The sequence below is a fragment of the Nycticebus coucang genome, chromosome 21 (genome assembly GCF_027406575.1).
Source record: "Nycticebus coucang isolate mNycCou1 chromosome 21, mNycCou1.pri, whole genome shotgun sequence".
Classification (NCBI taxonomy): Eukaryota; Metazoa; Chordata; class Mammalia; order Primates; family Lorisidae; genus Nycticebus; species Nycticebus coucang.
The window spans coordinates 63,667,349-63,687,427 of record NC_069800.1 but is presented as its reverse complement, the minus strand read 5'-3'; the positions used below and the strand labels follow the sequence as shown (position 1 = coordinate 63,687,427).

Sequence of the window (20,079 nt, the reverse complement as noted above, 5' to 3'; positions counted from 1 at the left end):
TTTCTTGGCTAGGCCTAAAATCCCTTGGATACTGAGGCCTGCGTGTGACATGACCACAGACTCATGCTCAGTAACCAGGGCTCCGGTCTCACATAGAAGTTTTCTATGAAAAACACCCAAATTGGATATTCACATGAAGATACTTGAAATTTGACCATATTTGCTCACGGGCAAGGACTCCCTAAAGTGTGTTCCTGTGTGTGAGAGGCTTTGTCTCACTGCCTTGCCTTTAAAGCAGAGCTTGTCATACAAACATCATTTCATCAAAATCAAGCCAAAAGAGCTTGCCTATAAATTTCAAATTGTACAAAATCATACCAAAAGCAAGTATAAAATTTTATTGAAATGCAGCAGTGTAAACCTCTTTAGGTTTTTCCTCTCCCATTTAAGGAGCAGGCAAGGAAGGTGGTAAGTCTAAGGCTTTGCTCACTGGCTTGGCTGACATACGTCTGCTATTTTCTTCTGCACAGGGGTGCGCTGGCTTGGAATACTGGAAGATTTTATCTGTGCTGTTCTGACTTGCACAATACAGAGGCTGATTTAATTTGACAGCAAAGTAACACCAAGCCCCCAAAATAAAATTACTGAGATGTAAAACAGCGTCAAAACTCCAATTAGTTTTGTATCCTTGAAGCTTCTGGAGGAAATCTAAAAGGCTCCCGTCAGGATGAGCAGGCATCAGTTTAAGCTGTACAGATTACTAAAATGTAACCCTCTAATTGAAATTGCTCAGAGCACAATATGACAAAGAGAATCAGAGGAAAATAAGTGAATTTTCCCCCTCAAAAAATGACTCATTACTGAGACACTGTTCTATTAACTTTTAACACAACGTTCCTTTGCAAGAGCTCGAAAAACCAGTAGGGTTTCAAAGGTCTCAACAGAAAGGACACCAGGCAGAAGGGCACTAGCGGCTTCTGTCACTTGACCATGAATGAGCACTGACCATTTGTGCAACATTTAAAAATAATCAGCATTTCACCAGACCATAGGCACAGGAGAAAGTGTATGTACAATCTCCACTAGGGAGGAGATTTACTCCGACCAAACTTCAGTTTTTGAATGCATCTGAATTTTGTTTCCAGAATGAACTGAAGTGTCTTGATGCCTAATTCACATACCCATCCCTTTCTCAGGCTACTCCAATTTTCCCAAGCATGCTCGCCACCTTCAAAGCAAACCCGCAGCTCACTAATGGGGGGAGTCAGTTGCCTCGCTTCTGTGGGGTCCCCTGGTGGTAAACATGTCCATGGTGGCTCTCTGCAGTAGGAGCCTGGCACAGAGGAGAACACTGGGCCTCAGGGCCTCGTCACTGCCTACACAGAACAGTCTTGGACCTGGCTGCATTGCCACCTCTGCCTGGCGCCAGGTGAACAGGTGAACACAAGCAGCGTGTGCCCAATGGGATCTGGGGAAGAGTGTGGCTGAGTGGGGCTCTAGAGCTGGTTGGAGTTGGCTTGGAAGGAACTCAGAATGGCTTTCATAATCTGCAGGTGTTCCATAAACAGCTGAGTTCTTCTGCCATCCTGATGACATGCACTGTGAAGCATCCGCGGTCTTTGGCCACTGACACCACCTTTCTCAGGAAGTTTCATATCTCTATGACCAGTCGGTCCTCGTCATCACTGCTGGCATCACTCAACTCCACACAAGTTTGCTTTCTCATTCCTTCCAAACTCTTCTTCTTGATGGATTTAGAAGGGGCTTCGGGGCTTTCTGTGGGCTGCCTTGGCAGAGGAGGATCTACAGAACTCTTCAGAGGGATCGGTCCAGACAGTTGACACTTCCCACCATCACTTCCTAAAGGGGGACAGGGGATGGCCATTTCTCCACATCCAGACTGGCCCCTGGAAGGGAAAAATATCTTATGTCTCCCCTCTTCTTGGTGTGAACTAGTTGAACTTGGTCCTGAAGCTGCTATTTCAGGATGAGATTTTCCAGTTGACCCTGATGGAACAGAACCTGAAAGACTCCCTGGCAAGAGGGCCTGTGACGCGCCTTCTGCCGTAGCTTTGCTGTCTGGGGAGCTGTGTGCTCGAGTCTCCCCTGCAGCCCAGCTGTGGTCTCGTGGCTCTGCACTGTGAATTCCTACCGGGACCGCAGGGCCTGCCTTTGCCTCCAGACGTATACCCATGGCGGCTACACAGGTATCACTGTCCTTATGGGGGAAAGGGCCTTTGGACCCACAGGCAGAAGGCTCTGGAGCATCTAAGAAAATGCACCGTTCAGGATATGCTGAGACTTGATCCTGGGAGGGCAGTGGCAGAGTCTCCAGCAATCCAGTGTCAAGACCTTTGCCCTGGGGTGCAGTGTTGTCGCCAGCCACTGCCGAGCCTGTGTCAGGTGGCAGGGGTGATTCTGACCCGGCAGCAGTGTTGTGAGGAGAACAGTCACCACGCTCACCGGCAGATGGAGAAACAGCCTGCTACAAAGAGCAAAGGAAAAGAAATGGGAGGGGAGGTTAATTGGTACAAAGGAAACGGTGGCCAGAAGCGTGGTCTTCAATGATAACAAGGCCTGAGGTCCTAATGACTCTTTACCAAGCATGAACTTCAATGCAATGCCCTCAATAAGTTCCCATTAATCACTAATTGGTGCCTTAACTTGAAGAAAGCTCCTTATTGGTACAAAATGGGTTACTGAGATTCTAGGTATTTTTATCTGGCTTTGTTAAAAACAAAACAGCTCCATTATCGAATTAGTCCTGAGCTCCATTATCGAACTAGTTCTGAGCTTCAAGTCACAGGTGCTAAGGAAATGGATGTACTATTTCATAGACTGTGTATTGAAGTTTTTTCCAGATTAGCAAAATGTGATCTGGATTAGTATTCTAGTGGTTTGCAACCCACTGGCCGGCCCACAGCCTGCCTGAGGGGGTTTCATGTTGCAGTGCAGTCGGGAGGCGTCTCTACTCAGGTGTGAATTAATAACATATTTAGGATTTTTTAATAAACCATCAGACATCATCCCAGTGGTTTCACAAGCAAAGTTGTGAACGTTGCCCATTTTTCAGCGCAGACTGTTCGCAGCTATTTCTTTCCTTCACGGGGCCTTTGTGCTAGAAAAGCGTCATGGGTGATCCAAGCACGCTTTGCCGCACTGGACGTCAACACACAAACAAGGCTGAATCTAGACAGCAAATAGGTAGAGACGGCTCAAAACTGCAATTCCCACCTTCACAGTTAATTTGTCTATTTCCCTGACAGTCCTTGAACTCGCACTTGGAGAGAAAGGTCCTGAGATCCGTCTGCCGTCATCTTCCTTCGTCTCTTTGTTCCCACAACAAAGGGACAATTCTGAAGTGGCACAAGATGGCTCGTCTTGCGGATTTAGACCTGAAAGAGCAGAGGTACGTTTGTATACATGCAGAATGGTACGATTAGCAGAGCAATTTCCCAGGAGGCTGTTCATGTCTTCACGACTACCTCCGAGCTCATTGACCCTCATCCCACACCGTCTTCATGAGAACTCAACTTATCTCCCACCGATTCACACTTGGTCAAATAAAACGGCTCCTGTTCTGCAAAGGAAGAAATGGCAAAACCAACTCCCAAAGGGGAAAACCCTTTAGATTACATATATTGCAAAATATATATATATTTTTTTTTTTTTTCTTCATGTGGCTTTTTTTCCCATCAGAGGGATCGTCCTGGTCATTTTGATTAGGTTAATTTTACAGCAATTTGAATTCTCTGGCCATGCCACCAGGTGGCCAGGGGAGAAGCTTCTCTCCTCGTAGGAGGGAACCCGAGAGACGCCCAGCTCCTGGTTCCTGCGACAGCGCTGGGCAGCAGGGCAAGGGGCTGGCTTTGTGGTGCTCTGTGCTGTGGTGGTGGCTGCTGATGGGATTGTGTTTGGAAAGGAGGGCCTTTCCAACATATAAAACAGCCTCTCTGGCAACTGCCTTCCCCATTCTCCTTCCCCATCCTCTTTCCTCTGTCTTCTCTCGTAACCTGGAATACAGGTCAAAGGCACCACAGAGTCTTAGAAAGGGCAGATTCTATCACGACATGAGACCAGAAACACACTAGAAAGACTGTGTCAACAGGGAAGATGCATTAGACCCACTTTTAAATTTGCTTTTATTTAAAGTTAAACATGCACAGTTTGAAAAAGTCAAACCTTTCTGCTTATTAAAGAAACAACAGCTCCTGCCCTTATTTTCCCATCTCAGATTCTGTTCAGACTTATGTCCTTCACTTCTTCTCTTAACGTGCCGATAGTATGAATTCTTGATTTTTGTTGTTGTTGTTGTTGTTTTAGTTTTGAGTATAACCTTTACCTTCTCTTGGGAGGACAGGAGGACTGAGCTGTCTCGAAACCTTCACTCCCCCACACCGAGGCACATTTTTAGCCTCTGATCATTCCTGGGCCTCCACAAATTCTTTGTCTCTTGCGTAACTCTCCTACTTTCCCCAACACAAACTTCTGGTAGTTTCCTGAGAAAGGTGCATGAAGAAAAATTGTTTAAATGTATTTGGCAGCTTGAAAATAACATTCTGAATTGGAAATCGGTTCCCTTCAGAATTAAAGACGTTGCTCTTTTGTGTTCTGGCTGTTGAGAACTCTGTAGACAATGCGATTTATGATTCATCATTCTTTGGATGAAATCTTTTTGTTTTTCCCTCCCAGGAAGCTCCAAGGTGCTCCTTTATTCTCCGTGTTACCACAGCCCTGGGTCTATTTTCATTCAGCTCCTGGGCATTCAGTGGATCCCTTAGCTCTGAATCATGTCCTTCAGTTTTAGAAAAACACAGTTCTGTTTTTCTTTCTTGTTTTTTTTTGCCCCCCTCATGTACAACACATTGTTTTGAGATATATATAGAGCGTGGAACGGCTAAGTTAAGCTAATTAACATGTGCATTACCTTACACACTTACCTTCTCCACTCTCAGAAATTTTCAACAATACAAAGCAGTGTTATTGAATGAAGTTGGTGTGTCGTGTACATCTCTTGAACTTATATGTTATTTTTTTCAACTTTTTTCCCTTCTGTTTTGTCTTTTTGCTTTCTAGAACTGCTCTTATTGGGTGCCTGGCGCTCTAGGGATAATCTTCACTTTTTCTTGCCCTTTATCTTTTCTTTGTCTTTTTTTTTCTTTTACTTTTTGAGGCATTCCCTCGACTTTGCACTTCATATCATGAGTTCCTCTTCCTGCTATCATGTTTTTATTTCTGAGAGTCTTTTCCTATGTCCCTTTTTGACAGCATCCTGTTGTTAATTCAAGGCTCCAACATGTTCTCTTTTATCTCTGGCAATATTAATAACAGTTTGCCATTGTTTTTGCTGTTGTTTTTGAAGTTTGCCTCTCCTTCCGTAGTCCCTCTTCCGACTTCTTTTGTTTCCATTTATTTGTTTTTATATCTCTCTTTATGTTAGAGGCTTTCCTGAGATATACAGCAATCTAAAATATCTGCCCACGTTTAGGATATGGACACTAAAAAACTGATTTAGGGCTCCTGACAAGTACAATCTGTCAACTATGGGCCTCGCTGCAGGGGTATCGGACTGTCCTGTGTGAGCGGGAACTCTGGAGTGATGATTTTTAGATTCTCCCACCTGCACTGATCAGCTTCTACAAGAGTCCTCTGATCCTTTCCTGCCTAGGAAGTACCAGTCAGGCTGCCAGCAGCCTGGAGCCGAACTTGGGAAAGAGATTTGAGGGCTCAAATCTCATCTGGTTAGACCTTGTTTTCCATATAGTCCCCTCTCTCACTCCCCATTGAGCAAATAGTCTGCTGTGCGCTCTTCCCAGACATGGAGCCCTGGGTCTTCTGCAGGGAGCCAGGGAGGGGAGCGACTACACTGGGAAGTGGGGGGTGGGGACTTCAGGTCTGATTGCATCTTAGGAATGGGGGTTATTAGAGACTCTTAATGGACGGGGGCATTGCAAAGAGTGAGGACATTCAAGGGGCTTATTTTAAAGAGTAACAGTGGAGTAACCTTTATATAGTTGAGAAAAGCCTCTCCAGAGAGGTGACATCACACACAGGACCTTCAGAATGAGACAGAACAAGTCCACAAAGGAAGTTCCTGACGAAGGAAGAACAAATACAGAGATGTTGGGGAGGACAGGAACTGGGGGGATTAAGGGATCCAAGGCAGGAGGGGGAGAGTGAAGTGGGGGGCACAACGTAGGCAGGGAGGTCAGCAAGGACTCAGGTGGTGGTGGTAAGAAGTTTACCTTTTATGGGTGGTGCCTGTGGCCCAAAGGAGTAGGGTGCCGGCCCCATATACCAGAGGTGGTGGGTTCAAACCCAGCCCCGGCCAAAAAAAGAAAGAAGTTTACATTTTATTTCACATACATTCTGAAGCGGCCCATGCTGGCAGCAGTGGGGATTACAATTTTCAAAGATGCATTTTGCTACTGCTATCTGGAGACAAAGTTGGGGGAAGAGGGGAGCAGAGGTGAGAAAACCAACTTCAGGGATGCTAGGGGGGTGTAGGGGCCCGCTAAGATGGCTCGACCAGTGCAGCGGAGAAAATGCGTAGCCTCGAGACGCATTTTCATACCCATGAAAAATTACTAAGAAGGAATGAGGAGGATATACTTGTCTTCAGCTTCATAGTTTACCAAGCACGAGTGCTCTCTCTAAGTGGATTAAGCTCTGTCCTCACAGTGACAAAACAACCAGGCAATTGATTCAATTCACTGAAGAAGTAAAACCAATTAGTATAGAGAAAATAATCAGATTGGCCGAATGTCTTCCCAACAAGTTGTTTGGGTTTTCAAGCTTCGGCAGAAAGGTCATGTGCACATTGGACCAATAACTTCTGACTCATCTGTGAAAGTGAAGGAAGAAAATCCATTGATTTAATTTGTTTTTGATCCTATAGTCTGGAGAGAAAAGTGAGTTATCTTTAATAATTGTGAAAAATGCCCAAATAATGTCACTGAAGTGTGTTAAAGTAATTTAGATTATTGAAGAAAGAGTCAGACTCACTTTTAAATGAATGGCCCTTTTCAAAAAGTGAGCAGTGCCCTGGTCAAATTTTAAAGCACAGAATATGATACAGTTTCGGCTTCAACCTCACAGTCTCTGAATCACTCCCTCCATCTTCAGAAATTACCGATTCCACCGTCTTAATGCCATCTTCAGAAATTCGATTGCTCTTACACAATTATGCGAATCTTATTAGAGAAACCGTCCTCAAAACAGCTCTGCAGCGTTCTGTTCTTCCCCTGATTAAAGCCTGCGTCTTTAATAATTTCCCTCAGAAATAATTGCCAAACCACGTTTAGAGGAAGAGACTGCTCAGAGTGTTATAGCAATTTCAAATTTAGCCATCTTGAAAAGGCTTATAGGAAACTGCAAAATAATTAGAAATAAAAAGAAGGGAAGAAACACCACGATGAAACTTGCAACCTCGCAGGAGACATCTCTAATGCCAAACTTTCTTCTAGCTGCCTGTTTTCTAGGCCTCCTCAAAATGCTAATAAACATATTGCTTAAAACATAAGCAATTTGATACATTTCTCTGGTTTGTTCCAATATGCCAAAAACTTCATTAATTTGTATTCCACAGACTCTGAATTATAAGGAAGAGTCTACAACATTGGCCTTGGAAGCAAGCTACAAGTATAAATGAGAATGTAGGCGTAATCTCCTAGACTTAATTGATCTGAAATTAAATTGTTTGGAAGCATCCCTGCCATGAAAGGATGCACAATTTGCTAGCAATTAAAATTTGCAATTACTTAAAGAATCTAGGCAGATCTCTAAATGTAATCACTTTGTGGACAGTTATTGGTTCGTTCATTTAAATATTTTAAATATTTTTGTAAGATACTGTATTTTTTAGTCCATTTTGGAGCCCACATTCTTGGGCCTAAATATCAATTGAGCATTGAACACAACCAGCATTCTGTGCCGAGAACGGTGTCCAAGCACAGGGAATTTATTCACTGGCAAATGAAGCGGAGATGCCCTCATGGAAATTACAGTCTCCTGGGGGAGCAATCTAGCAAGCAGATAATCACACAAAAAATAATCTATTAAATGTAGTAAATACTATGAAAAAAAAAGCAAGAAGTGCTGTGAGGTGGTAGCGGAGGTGGGGGGGGGGAGGGGCCGACCCAACCTGTATCTTGGGGAAAGAGCAGAATCACCCAGGCAGTGAAATCATCCAACTTTGCCCCATTCTGGTTGCTCCTCTAGGTCCGAATCATCCATTTGCGTAATTATTCAACTAATTTTCTTTATGTCTCTGTTGCACTCTTGATATTATACTAAAGCTTTTTGGACAGTAAATTCATTTGTTTTTGCAATCCTAATACAATTTTGGTTTACAAAACCTGTTAGAAAAAAAAAATATGGCTGCAAATGAAGGGGAAAAAGAGGCTTTATTCCTCTCAGGCAAAAAGAATGAGAGACATCAGATGTTGGTGCTGATTAGAAAATAATCAGCAGTTGGTGGGCGGCAAGTAGCATCCTCGGACTTTAGTACCACAGGCAGAGAGGACCAGAAAAATATTATCAAGTACAGCCTTGGGTATTTCTGTCCTATCCTAATGCAATCTTTTGAAAGTTTGCCTCTAAGTAATCATAAACGAATCTTTTATTTCAGCGGCCACTTCTCTTAGTGATTCTCATCTCTTTCCCATTTCTTTGATGAAAAGCAATCAAGAGAACACCCACCCTGCACAGAAATCCTTTCCCTAAACTATGTTCAGTACAAAATGATGTTTAAAATCTTGTTTTATGTTAAAAAAATTTTTATCATGTCCGGGCAACAAGAGCCTGCCCTTAAAATACAGTCAAAACAAGATTATGAAATCGTGAAAGGAAAAAAAATAAAAAGAAGAAGATGATAAAAGAAATAGCATTTGAAAGATGGAATACCAGGATGGAACTGTGCTAACCTAGTTTATGCATCATTATTTTAAAAGTTTTCTTGTTGCTAAATGAAAATTGTCTATGCGTGTCTCTTGGGACATAATCGATATACCTGAAACAGCTTCTCATCTCTCCTCAAGATTTACGCCCTAGAATGAAGGAGGAATTATTCTGTTTCAGCAATTTTGGAGTACTAGGACTTAACTAATAGCTTTGGGTGAAGAATTAATACTTCTCCATTAATTCTAATGCGAAGAGATGTAGGAAGGTCATTAGAAACGATGGAGAAGTCCCGTCAGAGGAGGAAAGTGAAGGCCAAGAGAGAAAGATGGCCCTGGGGAGACCCTCCCTGGCCTCCTGTTTGCTCCAGACAACTCAGAAATCCCTTCTGAGAGTTCTGCGTGGGTCTGGGGAGGGCGAGCCCCCAGGGAGAGGCGAGACAAAAGAAAGTACTGGAGAAAATAGGGCGAACAAAGGCAATCTCTACCTTTCTGCCAAAGATTGATCCAACCCTCTTCTTACGGTATTTAGAAATTGTACTTTTTATGTGCATGCAATTAGGTAAAGCTTTTACTTAGAAACCCCCTGTAATCGCCACCGTCTCTACATTTCTGTTTCTGACATGAAAGGAAAGTGTTTTGATCACTTTCTTCTCTCAGATATTTCCCCCCAACTTGGCGAATGAGGCTGGTTTAAAACATTTCAGGGACGTTAAAGCCCGACCGTCCACAGCATGCAACACCGTTCCTTCAAAAGGGGAAATGATGGCAAGAAGTTTATCTCAGAATTTACTGAGGAAAATGTTTTGAGGGTTTCTTTAAACCAACATTTCTCGACCAAGGCTGTCTGGAGGCATTTTTGGTGGTCCCAGCTTCGAGTAGGAAGGGGAGATGCTGATAGACAGCCCACAATACGGCAAAGAATTATTCATCTCCGAACGTCAGGAGCGCCCGGGTTGAGAAACCCTGGTTTAAACCAAGAATCACAAACTCAAATGCTCCAGGAGCCAGACACATCACATAAATAAGGGAGACCGCCCGGTGATGGTGCAGACCCTGTGAACAAACAGCGTGACCAGTCTCAAGGGGCAGCTGCCCTCAGCTCCAGCGGACTGAGATAGGGAAGGACCAGCTCACCATTTCTGTCCCTTTTTCAAAGATACTGGAAATCTATATTTCATGCACTTTTAAACATTGATAACTAATTAATCTTCGAAACAACAACATTGTGCTGACAAGAGGTCAGTTGGGTGACCCCTTGTGGTTTCAGAAACTCACATGCTCCAACTGTAACACCAAAGATTCATCCTGGCTTTGCTCTTTGGCTAAACCAAGATTGTTTTTTAAAATACTGTCAAAAAATATTTCTAGGACAGTAAAGCTGATTTTGAAAGGTGATTTAATAGTGTATTAAAAGATGAAATACATAATTATAAAACTATTGATTCAGTAATGGCTCTTGGGGAAATCAAGCGAGAATATTTACCGCAGCAATATTTCCTGTAGTTTTACTGTAGGAAAAACCATGAACGTCCATCACCAGAGGAAGGGTTGGATAAATAAATGACAGCAATCCATTTGATGAGATTTTATGCTACTAATAAAATGATATAGATAGATAGATAGATAGATAGATAGATAGATAGATAGATAGACCTGGAGTTATTAGAGTTACGTACAGGTTATATTAAGAAGAAAAGAACTGCTGATTACCACATGTGGTATGATCCTTTTGTGTAAAAAAAAAAAAGTATCACATTTGTATGTACATGGAGAAAGGAGTAGAAGGATGTGCACCAACCTAACTGGGGTGACCACTGAGGGCAACAAGACTGGGAATTGTCAGGTTTTCCTTAGATACGTCAGTGTTGCTTTCTTTATTGCAACAAGTATGGTATTCCTTTATTAGCTGGGAGAAAAATAATGATTGACTCTAAAATTCAGACTGAAAATAAAGAGGAAAACCCACAGAATATACCCAAATAGGCTCAGACAAAGCTAAAAGTCAAGTCAGTCCTCTTAACCAGAGTCAGAACAGATTGCTGGTAGAGAAAGCTAAATCCTCTCACCCTAATAACTAAAGTTTAGTTTCTCTGGCAGAGAAAAGTTGAGAGACTCGTGAAAGGAACAGACAAGCATATTTTTCCATCTCTAACCAAATCTAGAATCTTTCTGTACTGTCCTATTTTTTTGAAACGTTGCCTCTTCTGAGTAATCATTTTGAATCTTTTTTTTTTCCAGAAACCACTTTTCTCTGTGGCTCTCATTTGTCTTCTCTTTCTCTGATGAAAGGCAATCAGTTGAAGAACACTTCACCTACCATTTTCTCCAAAAAAAAAAATTTTTTTTTTTTGTAGGAAAGTATGCTTAAAATCTTTTGGTAAGTCAAAACTTTAATCATGCCCACACAAAAATAAAATGCTCTAAAATAAAGAGAGGACATATTGTGAGAAAGAAGAAAAACCTAAATGATGGGGAAAAATTACTAATATTATTTGAATTCTTTAGTGTCAAAATTGAATCAAGAGAATCTACTTTATGGATCATTAATTTCAAACTTTCTTAACTCTAAATGAAAATTGTAGAGAGAAAATTTCAGGCTTTGGAATATAATTGATGTGTTTAAGCAATTGCCTCATCATTTCTTAAGATTTACACCCTGGAGAAGGAGGTGTTATCCTGTTTCAGCAATTCTGTAAGCAATATTACTTAACTAATGGCTTTAGGAAAAGAATATCTCCCTATTAATTCTGACAGGAAAAATAATGGCGCAGAGCCATTAGCGCCAGTCAGAGAAATGGGGAGGGAGCCAGTGGAGGAGCCAGTGGAGGAGCCAGCCCAGAGTTCAGGCTGCCATTTTGTTCCTCCTTGGGAAAACATTTTGAGGTGATTTGTGACACACAGATCATGGCACAAGAAAGACCAAGGGACCCCTCTCCCTCCACCAACTCCCTCAGTCTACTCATGGCAGACTAACACGACAGGAAAGGCTCACGGAGAAGAAATCATTCTTCACTCCTTGGTTTCAGAGAATTACATCACCATCCCCACGTAAGACTTAGCTCTTCGGCCTCTTTCTTGTGATTGGATAAACCTTTTACCTCTTTGCTTTCCTATCGTTTTCAATGAAAGATAGCTGTTTCCCTAAACTAAGAATTTTTCCCTAAACTATGTTAGTGGGAAAAAAACAAAACAAAAAAAAAAAAAACTCCAGTTAAAATATTTCAGTCCTTAAAAGCTTAGTCATATGCAGAATTTAAAAGAAGAGATTCCAGTGAGAAAGAAAGGAAAGGAGGAGAGGAAAAGATGTCTCCCCCACCCCCACCCTGCCCTGCCTGGCCCAGGAATGAAATACAGGTTAATTGCTAATAATTTAAGAAGCTCAATTCTACGTCACGGATGTAGCACACTGAAGCTCAAGAGAAGAAAATTAGGGCATAATTATACATGATTGGTATTGTGGGAAATGCCACGAAGGAGATGGATTGTGACTCATACCACAAGGACACCTAATCTGGTCTGAGGGTCACAAGGGCCAGCAGGCAGAGTCGCTAAAATGCCACCCCACCACGCTGTCGAGAAGGGCCCATGTGACGGTGACACCTCAGCTCAGGTGCCTCAGAGAGATGTGGATGAAAGGCCCATCCACAGAGCAGAAAAATGCATTTATCAGATCATTCTACATACCAAGATATTTCTCTCTCCTAATGCAATTTTCTGAAACTTTGCCTTTTTGAAGTAATCATACATTTTATTTCAGAAACGACTTTTCTTAGCGGTACTCATGTCTTTTCCATTTCTTTGATGAACGCAATCAATTTAAGATTTCCCTCTTGGGAGATGTTTTTTTTTTTTTTCATTTCCTGAAAGACGCTTAGTGGAAAGTCATTTCTAAAATCAATCCTTAAGTTAAAGTTTGTGCCTGGACCACAGGCAAGTACTTAGAATTTAGAGAACAGAGGAAGACATGAGTTGAAGAGGAAAAAATATATGTAATTATTGAAAATATCATTTGAAATGTATAATGTCGAGATTGAAATCAAGAGTACCTACTCTTAGAGTGATTATTTTTAATGTTTCTCACTACTAAGTGAATTCATAAACATTAGTCCATTTCTCCAAATGTAATTGAGGTATTTGGGAAAGCTCATTTTTCCTCAAGGGTTGCGTCCTTTAAAAGGAGAAATTCATTCATTTCAATGATAATAGCTGGGAAGAAAGATCTTCCCTTCTCTCCCTCACTAATCCTGATGAAGGAAAAATGGGCTCATGTCAAACTAGGAATAGAAACAATGGAAAATACTGGAGTTGACCTCATCAATTTGGGTTTTCCAATCAGCTTGGGAAAGAAAACATTCTAAGTCCAGTCTCTGTGAAAAGACGAATGTTGGGGGAGAATTTCAGTTGTCCTTCGGAACAAAATTTCAGACTAGTACAACATAATTTGACCAAAAACTAGGAAAAGAGCATGCGAGGATATGTCCTGTTTTTGTAACCTGTTTAGATTTTCCATCTCGTGTAGTACTCGGCTGATTTTTTTTTCTTTCTTCAGAACTCCTGCCATGGCAATACTTTTCACTTTTTTATGTCCTAGAGGAAAAGCCAAGTTTTTGGAAAGCAGAAAACTTTCCTTTACCCAAATATTTCTTCTAAACAACATGAGTGGAATAGCCAGCTTGAAATATTTCAGTAATGTGAAATCTCAGCTATGGCATTCAACATCATCTCTTAAATAAGATAAAGGGCAAGGGGACTGAGATGAAGGGAAAAGAATAAAAGTTGCTCCCAAATACTCTTTAAAAAACTTTAATACAAAAAAAATTTACTCAAGAATGTGTCCTTTCGGGCTTATTTTTATAAGTGTGGTTTTCTTAATAATAGAAGAAAACTCAACTGGGCAGGCTGTAGGGTAATTGAAATACTTTCAACTTGGCTTCATTTTTTCTCGAGATTTTTCACCTCAAAAGAAAGGGTACTTCGGTAAATGCAGTCCTGTGGCAATGCAACTCAAGTGGTGTTTTTTCAGCAAAAGCCTCTACATGGTTTCTATGGATTCCAATAAAAAATAAAGGGGGATGGTCACAAGTTCTTTCAGACCAAAGCAGGAAACAAAATATCAAGAGCGAGCTCTGCCCTGTTACAAGGAGACCACAGAGACTTGACCTTCAAGGTCATATGTAACTTGGAAGCTGAGATGTAACAAAAAGAAAAGAAGGCGTATACCAGGAAGCCACCGCCAAGTTCTTCCACAATTCTATGAAGTCACTCATTTGTCCTCACATCAGCTTTAGAAATCCTATCTTTTATGTTATGAAACTTAAATTACAGGATTTTTTTTTTTTTTACTTTAGCAAGTATCTCCTAGGTTCAGAGTAGCAGTATTTTCTTCCTCTAAATTTCGTCCATCTGGTTCAAATGCTTTGGAAATTTAAGAGCTCGGTTATAAACAAACCCAAAAGCATACATAAAAATCCAGGGAAAACCTAGAGAAGCAACATTCAGAAAAAAGAAACAATAACAAATAAAGAATACTACCTTAAAAATGATTATTAACCCTACCAAACAAATCAGGACATCTGATTTCCTTTTTTTTTTTTTTTTTTTTTAGAACAGCAACTTAGACATTCCAGGGGTCCTCAAACTTTTTAAACAGGGGGCCAGATCACTGTCCTCAGACCGTTGGAGGGCTGGACTATAGTTTAAAAAAAACTATGAACAAATTCCTATGCAGACTGCACATATCTTATTTTGAAGTAAAAAAACAAAAGGAAAACAAATACAACCAGACCACCGCATGTGGCCCGCGGGCCATAGTTTGAGGACCCCTGCTTAGACACTAGAACTGCCCAGAAAGCCCACCCTGAGGCGTTCAAAAAAGTCTTTACGCTTTTCCTAAGGATTTCTACTCTTCTGTTCACAAAAAAGAGTCTGTTTGGCAATTCTAAGGCAATACAGGAAAGGACCTCCATGATCCAACAGAAATGGAGTGTCAACGTCATGGACCCAGAACGTTCCATCTGGAGCAGGGGGTGCCGATGGTGAGGGGATGAATCTTGTGGCAGACACACAATTCTACACAGATGATAAACACAAGTTGGGGGGTGGAAAAATGGAGTAAAAAAAAAAAAATATGTAGACCCTCCTGGAAGGGGAGAAGTTCATCTTTAGAAACTCTTCCATCTTTCCTAAATTTCTTAAATCCCCTCCTGGCAGTGGCCTTAAGCTGTAGCATACCTTTAGCACATAGCTGTCTGCTAGAGAAACAGCTGGTTACATACGATCACCTCCCTTCCCCCAGGTCTCCTCCCAGGAGTAGTCACAGCATCTGCTGAAAATGCTTACAGTAAGAAATGAATCTAAACTGCGTATGTCACACCGAGGTCCGATGTAAGAGATAATAGAAGGGAGAATCTGAACTGTAAGCAGCTGTCATAGAAAAACTCATTCAGGAAATCTTCTTGACTTATCTTCAAAAATATGTTATTACTAAATTCAAATCAGAAAAAGAAAACGCAGCTTAAATGATCGTGGAGTAAACGAACATAATGGTTTTGAAATAAAGTCGTTTACACTGTTTCTATGAATGCTGACAGAAAAATAATGAGAAAATTGCACAAACATCCGTCAGAGAAGGAGGGCTGGGAGCACCAAGAGTGGGTTCTGTGCAGCTTTCTCACTCTGGCCTTCAGGAAAATCCAAACAAAAAAGTGCACGTGTAGAAAATAACAGAAAATATGGAAAGTGGGCTCATGCCATAAAGGATACTGGTTCAACTGGAAAGGAAACTGCCTGCCGGGAGCAAAATAATCATAATTATAATACCCATGTGCTTCAAGCACTTCACGTAGTTTTCAAATTCTCTATGCGAAAGCAGCCTTCAAAACTTCTATTTTGAGAAATAGAAGTAATATCTATTACTTAGCAGTAAAATAGATTATTTTACTGCTAACATTTCCCTCGTGCGGAGGAAAACAAGGTCAGCCCCCTTCCTTGCCCACAGCCTCCCACCCCTTCCCTGTGGGCCACTGTCATGTACATCTCACCTCCATGAAAGTTCTCTCAGGGAAGAAGTCCACACTGGGCTCTAATCAATACCAGGGGGCAAGGATGAGAGAAGATGAAATAGCATGAAGTAAATAATACAATTTAAAATAGGTGTTAGCGTAGCCCTGTGCCCTATATATAAGATTTTGCCAGTTGCTGATTGCAGATTCTGAGAGTATTTTCTAAGGCAGAAGGGTGCAGCTTTGATGCCTTCTCCCTCATAAGTTTCAAAGAGAAAAGAAAATTAATACTTTATTTCCTTCCATGTATTAGCTTTGAAAACAGAGCGAACGTGGCCTGACCCTGGGCGACCCTCCCATCCCCTCTCCTCAGGCCCTGAAAAGGCAACGCCTTACCTAGACCATGAATCCCAGATGGACAGACTGGCAGAGACACCAAGAGAAGTCAAGAGAAAGAGAGAGAGAAATCAAAATGGGCTGATTCCAGGGGAAACGGGGGACTCTGGGTGCTTGGACCCAATTTCCCCCTTCTTAAGAGGTGATCGTTTAAGTGTTTGAAATCCCCCAGATGTAGGAGAAGCCTCAGGCAACTGATCAGAAATAGGAAGTGAAATCAGATTTGAAATTTCCAAGCACATGAAGTCCTCCAGAGAGAACCACGCTAGAGAGGGTGACCACCTGAGCCTTCACCATTCTGCGTTAGAGAGGGGTTGCCGGATATAACAAATGCCTTGTTAAAAATGAGTTCCAGGTAAGCAACAAAGCATCTTTAGCATAAGTATGCCTTATGCAACATTAGAGGTACATATACCATGCTTTAAAAAAAAAAGTGTTCTGGACAGCCTGTATTTTTATTGGCAAAATCTGGCCACCTTCCCTTAGGGTGGAGGGAAGAGAGAATTGGTTGGGAACTTTGCTGTGCTTGGAAAAATCTGTCTAAAAATGTCAGGCTGGCCAGCCACCCGCCACCCTTAGCACCAGCTCTGTATCACTCTGGGCTGTGCACCCAGGGATGGCCATGGGATGCTGGATAGATTTGGGCTAAATAGCTGTTATCAATAAAGACATCTTTGTGGGAGGAGTGGCACCTTCCAAATATTCCAAGCATAGAGATGGCCCTAACAGTCTTCCAAAGAGAATAACTTATAGAGGTTCCCAGAGCAAGGCAGGGACAGATCTGTGGAGAGAGCCCACAGCCTGCGACCCTTCCATCCTTTAAAAAATTTTTAGGACAACCATGAGAAACAACCTTCAAAAAGCCTATTTTGAAAAATTATTAGTCTATCTCATCTCAAAAATACCTCTCCCATTCTAGCCATTTTCAAGAACCCAAGCCTATCCATTTTCTACCCCAAATGGTCCCCTAACGACTAGAGAAGACTGTTATGTGTGGTTCATTATTGCGAAGCTCTTTCTGGGTGAGAAACCTTAGCCAGCCTCTAACAAATGAGAGCGGGAAAAGCTGAGAGGAACAGAGATGGCCTGATGCCGATAATAACCTCTAAAAGGGGTATTATGTGGAAAGCATCCTAGAGCTTCTGGTTAGCCAGCCACACTCCCGTAATTGCAGGTTCAGGGACATTTTCTAGATGAGAGTTTGTTATGCTCATAACTTCTCCCTTAAGAATTTTAAAATGGAGGGCAAAAGAGAAAAAACAACCTTTTCTTCTCTTTTCAAACTGGAAGGAGGAAGAAAGGGCACCAACTTCGGCTTTTATTGTTAAGCTTGTTGGTCGCTTCAACTCCAGAGAAGGACAAGGGTCGACTTTTTCGTCTTCTCTTCCAGAACATCTCTGCCACTCACTTGAGGGCAAAGGGATCACCCCAAAAGGGCTCTCCGTGCAGGGAAGAGGAAAGAGCTCCTTGAAGGGGTAAGTCAAGAACCCAGAAAGGCCTTTTTATATTCATTTCTCTTCTGTTCCTGGTAGGGAAGAGATTAAAAAAAAAAAGCAAAGGACAGAACAGAATGTTCGGCCCACATGGCTGTCAGCTGGGCCTGGGACAGACCAACACGCTTGACCTCATGTTCCTCGCGAGACTACATCTCAGCAGAATGAGGGGCAGCCACGTTGGAGGGACCCTGGACAGGCCCAGGAGGAGCAAATGAATTCACAAGGATGTCAAAAGGACTCAGAAGTCCCCATCACACAGATGGAAGGCAAGTGCTTGACCGGTGGCCGGGGTGAAAATCGGTGTCCTGTGTCCTTCCTGTTGGGTCAAGACATTTTTAACCTCACTATGCAAAAACAACCTTCAACAATTCTATCATAAAAAATGATTAGTCTATTTACTTCAGAAATATGTCTTCCTTCTATCTGAGGACCCAGACTATCCAACTTTCTGGGCAGAGAGTCGGTGGAAGAGAATGTGTCACCTGCTCACCATGACGATGGTTCTCTGAGGGGCATGGAGCTCTGCCCACCCACTAATAAATCCCAGGAATACAGGATAAATCACAAAACTTAAAAGAGGTTTCAGTGCAGAAATGTACCCGATAGTTCTTTCTTTAATTTTTTTTTATAGGGAACATCTCTCCTCTGATTATAGATTCAGGATATATTTTTTCGGTGAGGATTTTGATGCAGCTCATATCAAATATTTTCAAGGAAAATAAAAGTAATTTGCTTTTCCAATAACATTTGCTTCCGGTAAAGACAGTGGTGAACTTGGTCTGCACAGCAGCGCTGATAAAGGCCTGGGTGGACTTCGTTCTGGAAACAGTAATTACACCATGTATCGCAGGAAACATAGACAGAGCGAGTGGGGGACCCTGAGGGCAGAGGGCAGAGCTCAAGGTGGAAGGAAGCCTGTGGAACAGCAGAGGAAGGAGGCCGGCCCCAGGTACTTCCAAGGGAGAAAAGCAGAATCCCTGAGGGTTTCCGACTCTGGGCAGGTGCTCAAGGTCAACACCAACAGTGAAAAGTCCCACTGACAAGGTGGACCCTGGCTAGATAGGATGAAAGGGCTCTTTGCCGCTGAGGTCTTCCTTCTCAACACACACAACCACTGTCTAGCCACGAGAGAAACATCAGACCAGTCCCGACAGCAGACAGTCTGAGGCATAGTCTGGGCCAAGGGAAGCCTACAGAGACCTGCCCATTGAGTGTCACATGGTCCTGCATGGCATCCTGGGACAAGAAAGGGGCTTTAGGGAAAACTGGGGAGAGCAGAATAAACTGAAGTTTAGTGAACAATAACGCGTCAGGTGTGGAATGACAGGGCAGCTGGGTGCACAGCACACATAACTCTCTTATGTCTCCACAACTTTTCTGTAAATGTAAAATTGTTACGACACAAAAAGTTTATTAAAAAAAAAAAAAAACCAGCAAAGTCCCAGATGCTCTTTGAAAGACCACGGGGAGAACTGGGGGAGAGACTCGTGCACTGAGGCCGGGGCAGGTGGTCTCTCACTCCTGTTGCTTGGAGTGTCTCAGAGCTCCATAGACGCCTCCAGAATCCACGCTTCCTCCCCACCTCCCCGGACAAGACGTGATTGCCTCTTCACATGAAATAAACACATTTTTTTCAGTTCTCTGGTATCAGACCACATTCTGTCACCGTCCTTGGGATTTTGTACTCTCAGGACAATCCAGCTCATTGGCAGGGCCTGGTGCAAGCAGAACTGTGGGGCTGGTACTCAAAATGGTTCAGAGTTTTGGGGTCAGGAAGAGCAGAGCCTGGAAATAAAGGTGGGACCTACCCACAAAGACGGTCCTGCAGACTCTGCTGAAGTCCAGCTTAGGACACATTTACGGCTTGTCACAACGTGGTTCTTCACACCAGCAATGCCAACCACCCACACAGTTCTGAAGAGGGGGGGAGAGCAAAGGGATGAAGTTCCCAAAAGCAAGTGGAGCCGGCAGAGGCTGCTCCTCAGAGGTGAGTGTGCCCCGCTGCATCCTACAGCTCCCTGCGGTGACCCAGAGAGTCCTGACCTCTTTTTTTTTTTTTTTTTTTTGTAGAGACAGAGTCTCACTTTATGGCCCTCGGTAGAGTGCCGTGGCCTCACACAGCTCACAGCAACCTCCAACTCCTGGGCTTAAGCGATTCTCTTGCCTCAGCCTCCCTAGTAGCTGGGACTACAGGCGCCCGCCACAACACCCGGCTATTTTTTGGTTGCAGTTTGGCCCGGGACGGGTTTGAACCCACCACCCTCGGTATATGGGGCCAGCGCCTTACCGACTGAGCCACAGGTGCCACCTGAGCCCTGACCTCTTTTCTCAGAGAGGAACTCACGG

General features: G+C 42.7%; 1 protein-coding gene across 1 annotated transcript in view; it reads right to left on the bottom strand.

Moving 5' to 3' along the window:
• Positions 1-323: 323 nt before the first annotated feature.
• The window catches only part of ZNF831 (zinc finger protein 831), a 62,443-nt gene continuing 42,687 nt past the window's right edge, over positions 324-20,079 (bottom strand). The window contains exons 4-5 of the mRNA XM_053574807.1: positions 3,175-3,335; positions 324-2,425 (exon numbers count right to left, since the gene is read on the bottom strand). Coding sequence (XP_053430782.1) covers positions 1,592-2,425; positions 3,175-3,335 — 995 coding nt within the window. The 3' untranslated portion in view covers positions 324-1,591. The remainder of the gene's footprint in view (positions 2,426-3,174; positions 3,336-20,079) is intronic.